General features: G+C 33.6%; 3 protein-coding genes and 1 pseudogene across 4 annotated transcripts; all 4 read left to right on the top strand.

Moving 5' to 3' along the window:
- The first annotated feature begins 447 nt into the window (after positions 1–447).
- LOC142515849 (uncharacterized) lies at positions 448–1,612 on the top strand. Its single transcript, XM_075619821.1, has 2 exons — positions 448–1,077; positions 1,255–1,612. Exons 1-2 carry the CDS (start codon positions 577–579, stop codon positions 1,483–1,485), a joined length of 732 nt encoding a protein of 243 aa, XP_075475936.1. The 5' UTR covers positions 448–576; the 3' UTR covers positions 1,486–1,612.
- Positions 1,613–2,381: 769 nt separating this feature from the next.
- On the top strand, positions 2,382–3,098 carry LOC142551779 (uncharacterized). Its single transcript, XM_075661576.1, has one exon. It carries the CDS (start codon positions 2,382–2,384, stop codon positions 3,096–3,098), a length of 717 nt encoding a protein of 238 aa, XP_075517691.1.
- A 4,296-nt stretch (positions 3,099–7,394) lies between these two features.
- Positions 7,395–9,106, top strand: LOC142515833 (BTB/POZ and TAZ domain-containing protein 4-like; annotated as a pseudogene).
- Positions 9,107–10,742: 1,636 nt separating this feature from the next.
- On the top strand, positions 10,743–12,829 carry LOC142505177 (glucan endo-1,3-beta-glucosidase 3-like). 2 transcript variants are annotated; one of them, XM_075618145.1, is made up of 3 exons: positions 10,744–11,103; positions 11,190–12,323; positions 12,512–12,829. In XM_075618145.1, the coding sequence occupies exons 1-3, from the start codon at positions 11,058–11,060 to the stop codon at positions 12,541–12,543; spliced, it is 1,212 nt and encodes a 403-aa protein (XP_075474260.1). In that variant the 5' UTR covers positions 10,744–11,057; the 3' UTR covers positions 12,544–12,829. The 2 variants fall into 2 exon arrangements, with proteins under 2 accessions (XP_075474187.1, XP_075474260.1); XM_075618072.1 differs by having other exon boundaries at positions 10,743–11,103; positions 11,190–12,829.
- The last annotated feature ends 576 nt before the right edge of the window (positions 12,830–13,405 follow it).

The raw sequence follows: 13,405 nt of genomic DNA, 5'->3' as shown, positions 1-13,405 counted from the left end.
TTTAAGTCTCATACTGATACGTATGTACACGCGCCATGCTTAAATTTATGTACTGGACAATCACGCTCTCTTGAAGGGCGTTTGTGGAAGGTGGCCCACTAAATACGTTGGATTGTGCTCCCAATTTCAATGTTGGATTTAATTTGTTTGTTTTTTATTTTATTTTTTAAAAATAATTCTAAATTAAAAAATAAAACTAAAATTCTTTCATAAAAAAAAATGAATATGTTATTTTTGATTGCAAGCATAGTTCTAAAAAAACCCAACGGCTAATTAATAAAAAAATACCTAAAATTAGGTTTTGTCAGACTATCTTTGTTTAAAATAAAATAAAGAAAAATTAACGGCTAGTTAACGGCTACTTTAATAAAAAAAATCAAAATTTCATATATAAATACTCATAACTTTACACAACTTATTTCAATCATTCAAACATCCAAATCACTCTAAAAAAATTCTTTCTACTATTTTCATCATCTCAATTTTATTTTGAAAATTTATTTCTATTATCCTATTTTCCTCCGAAATGGATGAAAGTAACCGAGGATTTTTTAGAAATTTCGTGAATTCCCAAAAATGCCGGAGGAAAATACTTCTTCCCAAAATTCACAAATTCCACCAAATTATCCATATTTTCCATATCCACCAAATTATCCACATAATCCATACCCACCAAATTATCCATATAATCCATATCGACCAAATTATTCATCTAATCCACGTGCAACCGGTATGCCTTTTACATCTCCGACAGAAAATGAACCGTTTACTCCAACTTTTGTTCGGGAGACTCAACTTTCTGACCGTGAATCCCTAATCGAACTCGCAAATTTGGATAAGACGGATTCTGGCGCTGCTGGTAGGAGAAAGCGGTCAACATGGAGTAAAGTTGAAGACGAGGTTTTAGCGAGATCATTTGTCACTATCAGCGATGATCCAATTGTCGGCAACGATCAGAAGGCGGATGCTTTTTGGGGACGTGTTGCAAGCTACTACAATGAAAATCGTACTCCAGGTACACCCAGCAGAATTGCAAGTGTCATACGATCGCACTGGCACAATACCATACAAAAAAAGGTATATCGCTTCAATGCAAATTACAATAGTGTATATAGTGCGTATCGTAGCGGCCACAGTGATGAGGATATATTGCGGCTTGCGTATGAAAAATATCGTGAGAAAAATAACGGCATTGCATTTAATCTTGAGCATGTGTGGAGAATCGTGAAAGATCGTCCAATGTTTACTTCACAGTCCGTCGATCACCTTGTTAGCACAAAGAAGGCGAGGACCTCGGAGTCAGGGGCAAGCAACACCTCATCTAACCAAGATGCAAGTCTACATGTAGACTTAAATGAAGATGAAACTCGTCCAATGGGTCATAAGGCAGCAAAGAGAAAGGGAAAAGGGAAAATGAAATCTGACATTGAAGGTATGACAATTTGGACAATATGTTTGCAAAACTTACTGAGTATACAAGCGTAAAAAAGGTTGAAGTTGAAATGAAACAAAAACAACTCGAAGTTGAGGAGATGAAAGCGAAAGCTGCCTTAGCCAAAGTTCAACTAAAGGAATACGCAATCTTTTCGAAAGACACTTCACAAATGACAGATGAACAACTTATCATCCACGAACATCTATGTCAAGAGATTAGGGGGAGATGGAATATGTAATTTTTATTTATTGTAATTTTCGATTATTGTACTTTTCAATTAGTGTACTTTTCAATTAATGTTATTTTCGGTTATTGTACTTTTCAATTAATGTAATTTTCGGTTATCATACTTTTCAATTAATATAGCCATTTCAAAGTTGACGTTGGAATATAGCTGCTGTGAAGCAGAAGTTGGAATATAACTGTTGCAAAGTAGCCGTTGGAATATAGCCGTTGTAAGTTGCAAAGTAGCCATTGGAATATAGCCGCTGCAAAGTAGCCGTTGGAATATAGCCGTTGTAAGTTGCAAAGTAGCCATTGGAATATAGCCGTTGCAAAGTAGCCGTTGATAAGAAAAATAAATAAATAGACACCTTGTGCTCTACATTTATTCATTCTAAGTATATACTATTTGGCAAACACTTAGACTTGAATTTGTTTTCTCTAAAATGTCCCAATATTCAAGTAGCACCAGCTCTGACTCGACAAGTGAAAACTGAAGTCCAAGTTGAATTTGCTGACGAAGGTTATGATCCAGGGATGAGATAATGTCATTGTTACTTCAACAAAGCCGACAAATAGTTGAAACATATCAAAGTAATAACGAGATGCGGCGAAGAAGAAGGTTCATCCAAAGAAATAGCGAAGCAGGCATGCAAGACTCTTCAATGATTATTTCTCCACAAACCCGGTGTATCCAGATCAAATATTTCGAAGAAGATTTCGCATGCGAAGAGATTTAATCAGTCGCATAGTGAATGAACTTGAGAGTCATTCATCATACTTTCAGCAGAGGGACGATGCTGCGAGAAGAAAAGGCTTGTCACAACTACAAAAATGCACGGCTGCGATTCGTCAATTGGCTTATGGAGTCTCGGCCGACCATCTGGACGAGTACCTACGCATGGGTGAATCTACCGCCATCAAGTGTCTTTTCAAATTCTGTGGTTATGTGGTTGAACTATTTGGTGATCGATACTTGAGAAGGCCAAATGCTGATGATGTTCAACGTCTTCTTCAAATGCATGATGAGAGGCACAACTTCCCTGGAATGCTGGGCAGTCTTGATTGCATGCATTGGGAATGGAAAAATTGTCCAGTTGCTTGGAAAGGCCAGTTTACAAGAGGTCATGGATCACCAACAATTGTGCTAGAAGCGGTCGCGTCTCAAGACTTGTGGATATGGCATGCATTCTTTGGTGTCGCAGGTTCGCGTAATGATATTAATGTGTTGTACGAATCTCCCATATTCAATAACGTCTTGCAGGAAAATGCCCCAGAGATTAATTTCACGGTCAACGGGACTCAATATACGAAGGGATATTATCTAACAGATGGAATATATCCGGAATGGGCTACTTTCGTGAAGGCTTTTCCTTGCCCAGAAGATCCCAAGAGGAGGTTATTTAAGGAAAGACAAAGAGGCCGCAAGAAAAGATGTTGAACGAGCATTTGGGGTTCTTCAAGCTCGATGGGCAATTGTCAGAGGTCCAGCTCGTTATTGGTACATAAAAAAGTTAAAAAACATATTATGTTAGCATGTATTATTTTGCACAACATGATTGTTGAAGATGAGGGGGTCACGTGACAAATTGGTACACGATGAAGGTGAGGAACCCGCACAACCCATCCAGGGCTCAAACCGAGGATTTCATGATTATCTCATGACAAATTCTGAACTACGTGACAGTCATGTGCATCACCAACTTCATGCCGACTTAGTTGAACATATTTGGTCACAATACAACAGCAATCCTTAAATTAGTATTTTACAATTTCTCTTTACGTTTAATTTCTGCGTTGTTTTTAAATTTTATACAATTGTGTTTTTTTTATATGCTTGTACTCCTTCATTTCAAATTTATAACAATATTTTAATTTTAAATAAATGATGTTCGTAATATAAGATAAAATTATTTTACGCAATAAATATATTTAAAATTAATAATATTATTTATTTTAAATAATAATAATTTAAATTGTGTAAATAAATTGAAATTATATTTATTTATGTAAAAGAAGAATAATGATAAATGAGTGGACAGCGAGGACCCATAAATAATGAGTATTAATGTTAAAATGAATGTGAGAGAATGAAGGTGTTCATGTAATGTGTATGTGGCATGTAAACCCCATAATTTTTAATGAGGTGATGTGTATTATAACACCCACCGGGTGCTGTTAGTAGTTGGAATGTTATAATTGGTGATGGGCAGGAGCGGGTTCAGCGAGCCAGAAGCTGGACCACCCAACCCTGCATGAGCTGGGAATTATCATAATTCATGCCAATACGTTCCTCTTCTTCTCTTATTTATTCAATCATAATAATTTATATATATCGTCTACTATTTACGATAAAATAAAACAAGTAACTGCTTTATCATGTCTGGATTTTTATTTTTCAGTAGTTATCTTGCAAAACGGTTTTACAAATCTTTACTTATGAAATGGATAATACTCTTAGTATAAAAAATAATATTTTTTATGGATGATCCAAATAAGATATCCGTCTCACAAAATACGATCGATGAGACCGTCTCACGCAAATTTTTATCTTTATTTTTTACGAAATCGGACCAAAAAAATATGAGAGGAAAACTTTTCAGGATTAAATGGTTTAAAAAAGTTTCGTGAATATATATATATATATTTTTTTTTAAAAAAATAAAAAAAAGGGAAGATTATTTTCGAGATGGTATTATCCAGACCAATTTTAGACAGGTTATTATTATTTATGCCGCATGGGACTGTGTGCAAAGATTCTGATTTCTGAACTTTGACTGAGAATTTCCTAAACAAGATCCCTATTCCCAATTTTGACTGATTATTATATTTGTGTTTCTTTATTTTATTATATGTATACATATACATATATGTATGTATGTATGTATTTGTTATGTATCGTAGCTGCTTCTATTATGTACAATAAAAAAAGTTTAATTTGAAAAATATTTTTCATCTTATTATATTACAGTTATAATTTATGCAATATTTTAGTTTTTTTTATTGATTTAAAGACAACATCATCACAAAATGTAACGCATGCCCAATAAAGAAACTAATTGGAGTACATTATATTTAATCACTTGGCGAATTATATTCTGAATTCTACCACCAAATTTTTTTATTCGGTTGGTTGAAAATTGAAATATATCTAAAAATTTCATATTCTCTAATCATTTTTTCTTTAAATTTTTTCAAATTTTAAATGAAATGTACTTCATGCTACTCATTCATATAAGATATGAAAAAAAAAGCTATTATATGTTTTCAGCAGTTAAAATTGATGAGTGAAATGAAATTAATAAAATTCAATTTTCTCTGGCTCGGTCCTTTTCTTGTGGGAGTTAGTTGAGATTTGATTTGACTCATCATATTTTCTTTAATAAATTATTTTCTTGAAATAAAACATCTCCATATTTTCAATATTTATAACTATAATATATTAAAAAGAGTCATTTTCTTTAATAAAAAAAATAGTTGGTCAAAATTATTTTACAAATTTCTCATATTATAAACGTGTTCTAAAAAGATTTCTCATATTCTAAACATCGTCACCCCTTCCCTTATAATGCACATTATTATTATTTTTATTAGCATCAAATCGAAATAACATGTCGACTGATGGAACATGTTATACATACATATACATATATATATAATTTTCAATTTAATGGGAAACTTTTTTCTTTTTTCTTTTTTTTTTTTTTAAAAAGTTAATGGGTAACAATTTTAATCCTTGTTTCATTTTCATTGTTAATGGGCAAGCGAAGCCCAATACGGTCCTATTAGACCCAACATTACACCTTGTTTAAAGTCCGAGGCTACAAGGCTTATAACGCCCACATAGGAATAAATTTTTCTTAATCTATATTCATATTTTATCTATTTTTAAAAACGACTTACTTTTACCTAAATTATATTTATCATATAAGTTCACACAAAAACTTTCGTGAGACGATCAATTTTCATTCATTCACAAGCAGCGATGACACACGCAAAAAGATTATATATATCAATAAATTTAATTTTGACAAGAAACATTCCAAGGAAATAAAGAAGGTATTAAAGACAATAATATGTGGCCTTGAGAAATTGCTTGCTCGATGAACATTTAGATGATCGTTATTATCATTATCACTCGTTATTTTGTTTTAAGATTGAATTGGAAATGTTCAAATGGCCCTTCGGCATTCCTAAGGCTAGGCTAAATTTCGACACAAAACATTTCATTGTTGTTAAAAAATAAAATCCGACAATTTAGATAAATTCCTATGCAAGTACTTAGTGTAGTTTATAGTCATAAATTCACGAATTTTACCAATCTATTACAACTAGATTCGTCTCAAAGTTATACATCGAAATCCTTTGTGTTGTACGAATCCTTCAATCATATTTATTGAGCAATAGAAAAACGATTAAATATGTCCTCTTGAAATATTTAAGTGTCACAATTTTCATCAAATACACTTGAACTATCATATAATTTAAAAATGTTAAAGATATATAATTATCATCGATTATAATATGTCCAGGCCGTTTCAAAAGAGTCATTCAACTCGGGCCTATTTTTTCAAGGCCCATATTTTTTTAAAAAAAAAAACTTATTATATAATAGTGTAAATTGGTTTAATAGAAAATTATTATTCATAGATATTTTTTCTTCCGTATCACAAAAATTTATTTTTCATGTGCCAGTATAAACTTTTTTATAATTTATGAGCCTTTATTATTTAATATCTATAGTTTGTTTGATAATTTTTTTCAGATATAAATTTATTTTTCCCGGGATCAATATAAACAAAAAAAAACCTTTTTTATTTCATAAATTTATTACATAGTAGTGTAATTGGACCAAATAAATATTTCTCAACTATTCACATTGTTTATCAATTCTTGTTAATTATTTTTTGTCTTCTGGTTACTGTAGTAAGTACAAAACGGAGTTATTCAAAGTTAAAATTAATCAAAACTAAACAATTTGATTAGTATTTTAGCTCTAAAACTCTAAAAGAGTTGTTTTTTAGTATCATTTTGTTTTTGTTTTATCTTTTATATATAAATTAAGACAATGATTTAATTAAAAAAAGTGGTTATGTGTCTGAAAAAAAATATGAGTGCATGTTATGATTTAAGAGTTTCTTTTTAAAATTAGACCAAGTCCTAAAAGTTTTTAGGGTCGAGACCCTAATATGCCAATACCGACATCATCCAACATGTTATCAGCTCTCGGAAAGGAACCATATGGAACCCGCCGAAGCCAATACATGAATCGGACAAGGTTCCAAAGCATCATATTACACTCATCCGTTCTGGACACGTTGACTTGGAGAAGCTGTCGGCACACCCCACGTTTTCCGTACAAAAACTAACGGTACTAGAGACATTTCCACATCATTTCCCCATTATTAAAACAATCGAATGTCCCATTTTTTAAACTTCGTTCACACGCAGAAACATGCATCTTCCCCTTGTTATAAATATTGGTTCCATATTATCTCTCAAATTCTCCGTCTTTTTTAGTTAAATTTCTCTCTCTCGCTCTCACTTTTGTAATAATATAATAGCCAATCATCCCACTGTCAAAAGATTGTTGATTAGCTTTCTTACTTATCAGGAGAATTGGCATTCTGGGATTCTTGAAAAGATTGGTTTTATTGAAATAAGTAGTGTTGTTGCTTCAAAATCACAATTTCCGTAAGATATTGTTACGGAACTTGAAAGGTTATCTGGGATTTTCTGAACTTCAACTTTTGTTGGAATCTTGGCTTAGATTTATTGAAAAACGTGGCTGAAATGGTTTGTTCATCATACAGAGAAAAACCCTTAGACTTGGTGACGAAAATGGGACCTGGAAATGAGGAATGTCGGTCGAATTTGGAGAGAACAATGTTGCCTGTTCCACCTCCGTTGCCTGTTCATTCGAACACGAGGTTTTATCAGAGAGGCCTTTCCACATCAGGATCAAAATACAGAGGCCATGCATTGTTGTTCCTCTAACTTTGACGAAGCTTACAGAGCAGACGTTTCGATTTTAACCGATGATGGCGGTGTCATCTACGCACACGCCAGTATTCTTGTAAGTTTCTTTTCCCATGTATTTTGATATTATTGGAAAATGGGTATCTACAACGAACTATTTTTTTTTTAATTGTGTTTTAAAAATGTAATTTAATCTATCCAGGGTAATGCTTCTCCGGTTTCCAGAAGCATGTTAAAGCAACAGAAAGGCCGAACAAGAGGTAAACACCCTCGTTCGATCTCGATCCGAGGAGTTCAACCAGAGGCAGCTCGAATTTTCATTCGATTCCTATATTCTTCTTGGTAATTATCATCATTCAACACCAAGATGCCAAGATCTGTTTCTTCTCTAATTCGACATACAATTTGATACATTCTGCATTTGCAGCTACGAAGAAGGAAAAACGAAGGAATTTGCAATGCCATTGCTGGTTTTATCCCACGCATACATGGTCCCTCAGTTTAAACAAGTATGCGAATCTTGGCTCGAGCAAAGATTGTTATCCATCGAAAACGCAGTGGATACTTTCCAGCTTTCGCTTCTGTGCGACGCCTCTCGCCTCAGCTTAATCTGCCATCGTTTCGTTTTGAAGAATTTCAAATCCGTTTAGGCCACCGAAGGGTGGAATGCCATGAAAGATAGCCATCCTGTACTGGAGAAGGAAGTACTCACCTCTATCATTGACGAGGACTTTGTAAGTACCTCTAGTTGTATTTATACTTAGACGAGAAGAATACTATAAATTCATTTCCTTTACATGGGATATTGTTTCTGATTTTCCATAGGCAAAAGGAGAGGACGAGGAAGGCGAATGCGAGGAAAATTTACGAGCAACTATACGAGTTAATGGAGGCTCTGGTTCACATATGTAGAGATGGTTGTCGGACAATCGGTCCGTTTAACAAAACCTTGAGAGACGATCGTGAACCTTGTGAATACATGGCTTGTAAAGGGTTGGAAGCGCTTGTTCGCCTTTTCGCCGGATGTAAGCTGAGAGGTCCCGGTGGATGCGTCCATTGCAAGAGAATGTGGCAAATTTTGGAATTGCATTCTAGGCTTTGTGCTGATTCAGATGCTTGTGGAGTTCCCTTGTGCAGGTGATGTCTTGTTAAAGAACTAATATATATACATACATTGCCGAGGAGGGGCGGGGCTAACTGTTGAAGTTGTGTTATTTTACAGGAACTTTAGGCAGAGGAGAAGGAAACAGAACAAGAAAGAGGACCTGAGATGGAGAACCTTGGTGAAAAAGATAGTGAGATCCAAGAGTGTAAATGGAGCTCCATTCTTTGTGTTGGAATCAACATAGTTCAAAGCTTCCTTTATTGCTTCTAATTTGAAAATATCAACTTTGTCCATATGTATATATATCATACTACTTTGTACTATGAAGACAAAGGATCCATTTTTCAGAAAGAGATTATCCAAGATCTTTAGCTCATTTCAATGAAGTCGAATATTTATTTATACTAGGAATGTTCATGTGTGACATACGTGGATGACTAATAATTAAACATATAATCACGAGATTTAGATTATTTTAAAACCATTTAAATAACATATTTTTTATAAGTATTTATCAATCTAAATATATCAAAACACAATAGATAAAAATACATAATGACAATAAATCATATTCATATAACATTTTCAATCCACGTGATTATAACATAATTATAGCTCTATTAAATTAGCAAATATATTATATAGTTTGGATGTGGGGGGACTCAAAATAACCATCAAAATAAATTTTGTAAAAAGTGACGAATAAATTTTACTAATTAATTACCACCCGAACTCTGGAAAAAAAAAACAAGAAGAAACCATGTAAAACCGCAAGAAAGGAAAAATAAGAACAAATTAAATGTATTCAATGAATTGAATATCAATGCCCATATACATATAATTCGGAAAATGGGAGTTAAAAGTTACTATCAAAATAAATCTTTGAAGATTAATATAAACTCATAATTTTGTGAAAATGACAAATATATTATATAAATTAACTGAACCATAAAAAAGATGAAGAAAAATAAATAGAAATAAAACACGAACCATCGATAAAAATTACAATAATTAATAAATCAAAGAAACGAACATAACATCAAACAATTAAGTAAATAAACTCATAGAAGAAGAAAAATAGATAATCACTAAAATAAAATGAAACTCTAAAAGATTCAATGCATTAAACAAATTAATGTAATAAAACTAAAATAAAAATATACTAATATATAGTTTGGATGATGCAAGCTCAAAATAAATTACTAGAAATCGAGATGTAATCTTCAAATTTTGTGAGAAGTGACAAATATATTTTACTAATTAATTAAATGAACTCCGACAAAAAAAGCTATGGAGAACCGCAAGGGAGAAAAATATGAATAAAATCAATGTATTCAATGAATATTCTTATATAAGAAAACAACTTGCCAAGCTAAATAGAGAAGAACAAACGTAAAAATTCACAATTGAAAGTGATATATTTATATGTAAATAGATTAATCAACCACACTCTGGAAAAAAAAAGTCACGTAAAACCAACTGTTTCTCATATAACAAAAACAACTTGCTAAATTAAATAGAGAAAGCCAAATATGAAAATTAACAATTGGGAGTGAAATATTTATATGTAAATAAATAAGCAGATAGATACCTTCATGCCTAATAATTTGATGGCATCGCGGACCTAAGAGAGGAACCAAATGGAAGCCCAAATTGGTCAACTATTTTTCGGTCGGTTCTACTTTTATTTAATTTTTCAAGATTCTTTCCGGTAAATATTCTCAAATCTGACATGAAGTACCTGATCATTCAAAACTAATTTTTATAGTTTCACAAGATTTAAGTATAATTAATTCATCCGTTCCAATGACTCTTTTTTTTCCCTTCAATTATTCTTAATATATAATTCAGTTTCTACATTTAATATCATTTTTCTTGCTTTATACTAACTATTAAGAATCACACATCGTGTTCATATTAGTTTAATTATTTGAAAAAAAAATTATAAGAGAGAAAAAAACATCAAATCAATGAACAGAAAATACTTCTAGCAAAATCCAAAAAATAAAAAGTTCTGATTCCATATGATGGAGTGCTTAGTACAAGCCCAGACATAAACAATTATGTTTTAAGGTTTAATCACGTCTTTAATGCCTTGCTTTGCACTTCATTAACATCCCCTTGACCCCTTTTCCTTTTTCATGCTTTCGGAATAACAACACAGTGGAACCCTTAAAAAAAATTTAAAAATCAGCACAATTGGCCTTTTCTAGCTCTGTAAAAATGACAGAATATGAGACTCTGTGATACACAGAGAGGATTTCAGCCTTTGTCCCCCACCCCATCTTCATTCACTTCTTGTGTGGAAGATCGACTATGGCTTGGTTGCTTTCTATTTTCACCCTCGCCTTATACCTAACTGGTAATAATTTTAATCCAAAGACTTCATCTTTAAATAATACTCTTGCATTTTCGTTTTTTAAAATATTTCTGTTTTCTAATGTGCAGCAACTAGTCAAGAATCGGTGGAGTTATTGGCTCTCCATGATTCAACTCCACAAAATCTTGAAGCTTCATCTGCAAATGGGGTTCCCATGGCTGTTCAAATAGATAATGAGCACCTCAAGAATGTGTCAGAAAGTGTTTTAATGGCCGAATCTTGGGTTAGGGCTAATGTTCTTGCACATTACCCAGCCATGAATGTGAGCACTATTGTAATTGGTAACACCATTTTATGCAACAAAGATCAAGAAGACAAGTTGATTTTGATTTCACCATCAATCAAGAACATTCACTATTCACTCACTAGGTGGGGTTTGCAGAATGAGATTAAAGTGTCTGCTTCTTTGTCCTCCAATTGTTTGGAATCGAACTTTGAAAACTACAGAGTTGATTTGGCCCAAAATTACATCAAACCTCTACTTGAACTCTTGCAAGAAATAGGTTCACCTTATGTTGTGAATCCCCCTCCACATTTGGTTGATTTGTCTGATGAAACCTTGACTATACTAAAATCCCACTCAAAATCCATTCAAAGTCTAGGAGTTCTTCACTTCAAAAACACTCGAATAATTCTCAGTAGCCCAAGGAAAGAGAGACCGTTCACCAGAAAGCTATCATTCATGGATTTATACAGCAGGATAGTTCCATTTCCACCGAGGCCTACTCCTATATCCCCTTTTAGAAGTCCTCTTCCTCCATTAGTTGGAACAGTTTCACCTCCACCAAATTTTCTTCCTTTTGGTCCTTCACAGCCTCCACTAGCTAACCCAACACCCCATCCATTTTTACCCCATTTGGCACCAATGGCTAACCCAACTAGCCCTCCATTTGGGGTACCCCATTTGCCTCCATGCAACCCATCTGGTTCTGTGGGTGCACCAGTGGCAGGGGTCCACCATGGACTGTGGTGTGTGGCAAAGCCTAATGTGCCAGCTGGCACGCTGCAAGAAGCCCTAGACTATGCCTGTGGAGAAGGTGGTGCTGATTGTGAAGCCATTAAGCCACAGGGGGCATGCTTTTCCCCTGATACTGTTGTGGCTCATGCTTCTTATGCTTTCAACAATTACTGGCAGAAGACTAAGAGGCATGGCGGCACTTGTAGCTTTGGAGGCACTGCTATGCTCATTAATACTGACCCCAGTAAGAATATCTTTTGCTTCTTAATTTATGAATTTTATGGAATGCCTCACATATTTTATATTTTGGAAACTTAAGCCTTAAGGTATGACCTTAAAACAGTTTTTTCACTTTTCCATCTACCCCATTAGCTCTGACATGCCTCTGATTTCCATATTCTCATTTTAACAACATTAAATTTGCTATTGCAGGTTACGGTCACTGTGGATTCGTTCTTACTTAGTTTGATTAATTGCAGGGATTATTGTCATTTTCGGGTTAGGTTTCTTTTTGCTTTTTACGTAAAATGAGAAACCAAGACTTTTGACTCAGGCGAACCATTTCTTTTTTTTCTTCGGTCTTTGGTTGAGTTGTAATCTAAAGTAGAAGCATTTGGGATTCCATGCTAAATAAGAAAAGCTCTTTTGACTATCTGTTGCTATTAATTGAGATGGTACCAAGATTGTGTAGCGTTTGGAATCTGGATGGCCAAATTACCATTCAGGATAAGCATTTTGCTGTCATGTTTCGGTATTTCCCACGACATTTTTTTGGAATTTTTAGGCTTCTTGGCAATAGTCCATAACTTCAAAGGGCCTCCTACGATATGAAAAGAGTTTTACCGAGGATATAAAATTTGTGCTACCAAAATTTAAAGGAGGGTTGTTTACTAAATCGTCCCCCTTCTTTTATTCCATTCTACATGACCGTTAATGGGATTTCTCTTCGTGCTGGTACATGTGCCCATGAAATTCTTTATCCATATAATTCCTTTGCCATTGCATCCAAGGAGAACAATTGTGAACTAAATTTTCAGAAGTAAAAGCAAGACTGACTAAAAGAAAGTTAATACCTTAGCACAAGACCAGAATTTACATTGAACAGATTAAATAAATAGTAGAGGAATAAGCAACTAGCTGAGAGAACTGCCCAGTATGATACTTACTATACGGAATGATATTTCATGACTGTTCTTCGTTGGTCCCATTATCAATCACTCCTTGACCAGTCTTCTTGTTGCTTGCTACGTTAGTATTATCGTTCTTCTGTAAAAAGAATAGCAGTAGACCAATGAAACTCCATTCTTAACTTCTCAAAATAATGCT

This window comes from Primulina tabacum, chromosome 1 (genome assembly GCF_025594145.1).
Source record: "Primulina tabacum isolate GXHZ01 chromosome 1, ASM2559414v2, whole genome shotgun sequence".
Taxonomy (NCBI): Eukaryota; Viridiplantae; Streptophyta; class Magnoliopsida; order Lamiales; family Gesneriaceae; genus Primulina; species Primulina tabacum.
The sequence above is the reverse complement of the archived record's forward strand: the minus strand, read 5'-3'. Positions and strand labels throughout refer to the sequence as shown.

Coding starts and splice junctions, on each gene's coding strand:
- LOC142515849 (XM_075619821.1), top strand. CDS start 577: ATGCCGGAGGAAAATACTTCTTCCCAAAATTCACAAATTCCACCAAAT. Junction 1,078..1,254: donor ACAATACCATACAAAAAAAG/GTATATCGCTTC, acceptor TTTACTTCACAG/TCCGTCGATCACCTTGTTAG.
- LOC142551779 (XM_075661576.1), top strand. CDS start 2,382: ATGCGAAGAGATTTAATCAGTCGCATAGTGAATGAACTTGAGAGTCAT.
- LOC142505177 (XM_075618072.1), top strand. CDS start 11,058: ATGGCTTGGTTGCTTTCTATTTTCACCCTCGCCTTATACCTAACTG. Junction 11,104..11,189: donor CCTCGCCTTATACCTAACTG/GTAATAATTTTA, acceptor TCTAATGTGCAG/CAACTAGTCAAGAATCGGTG.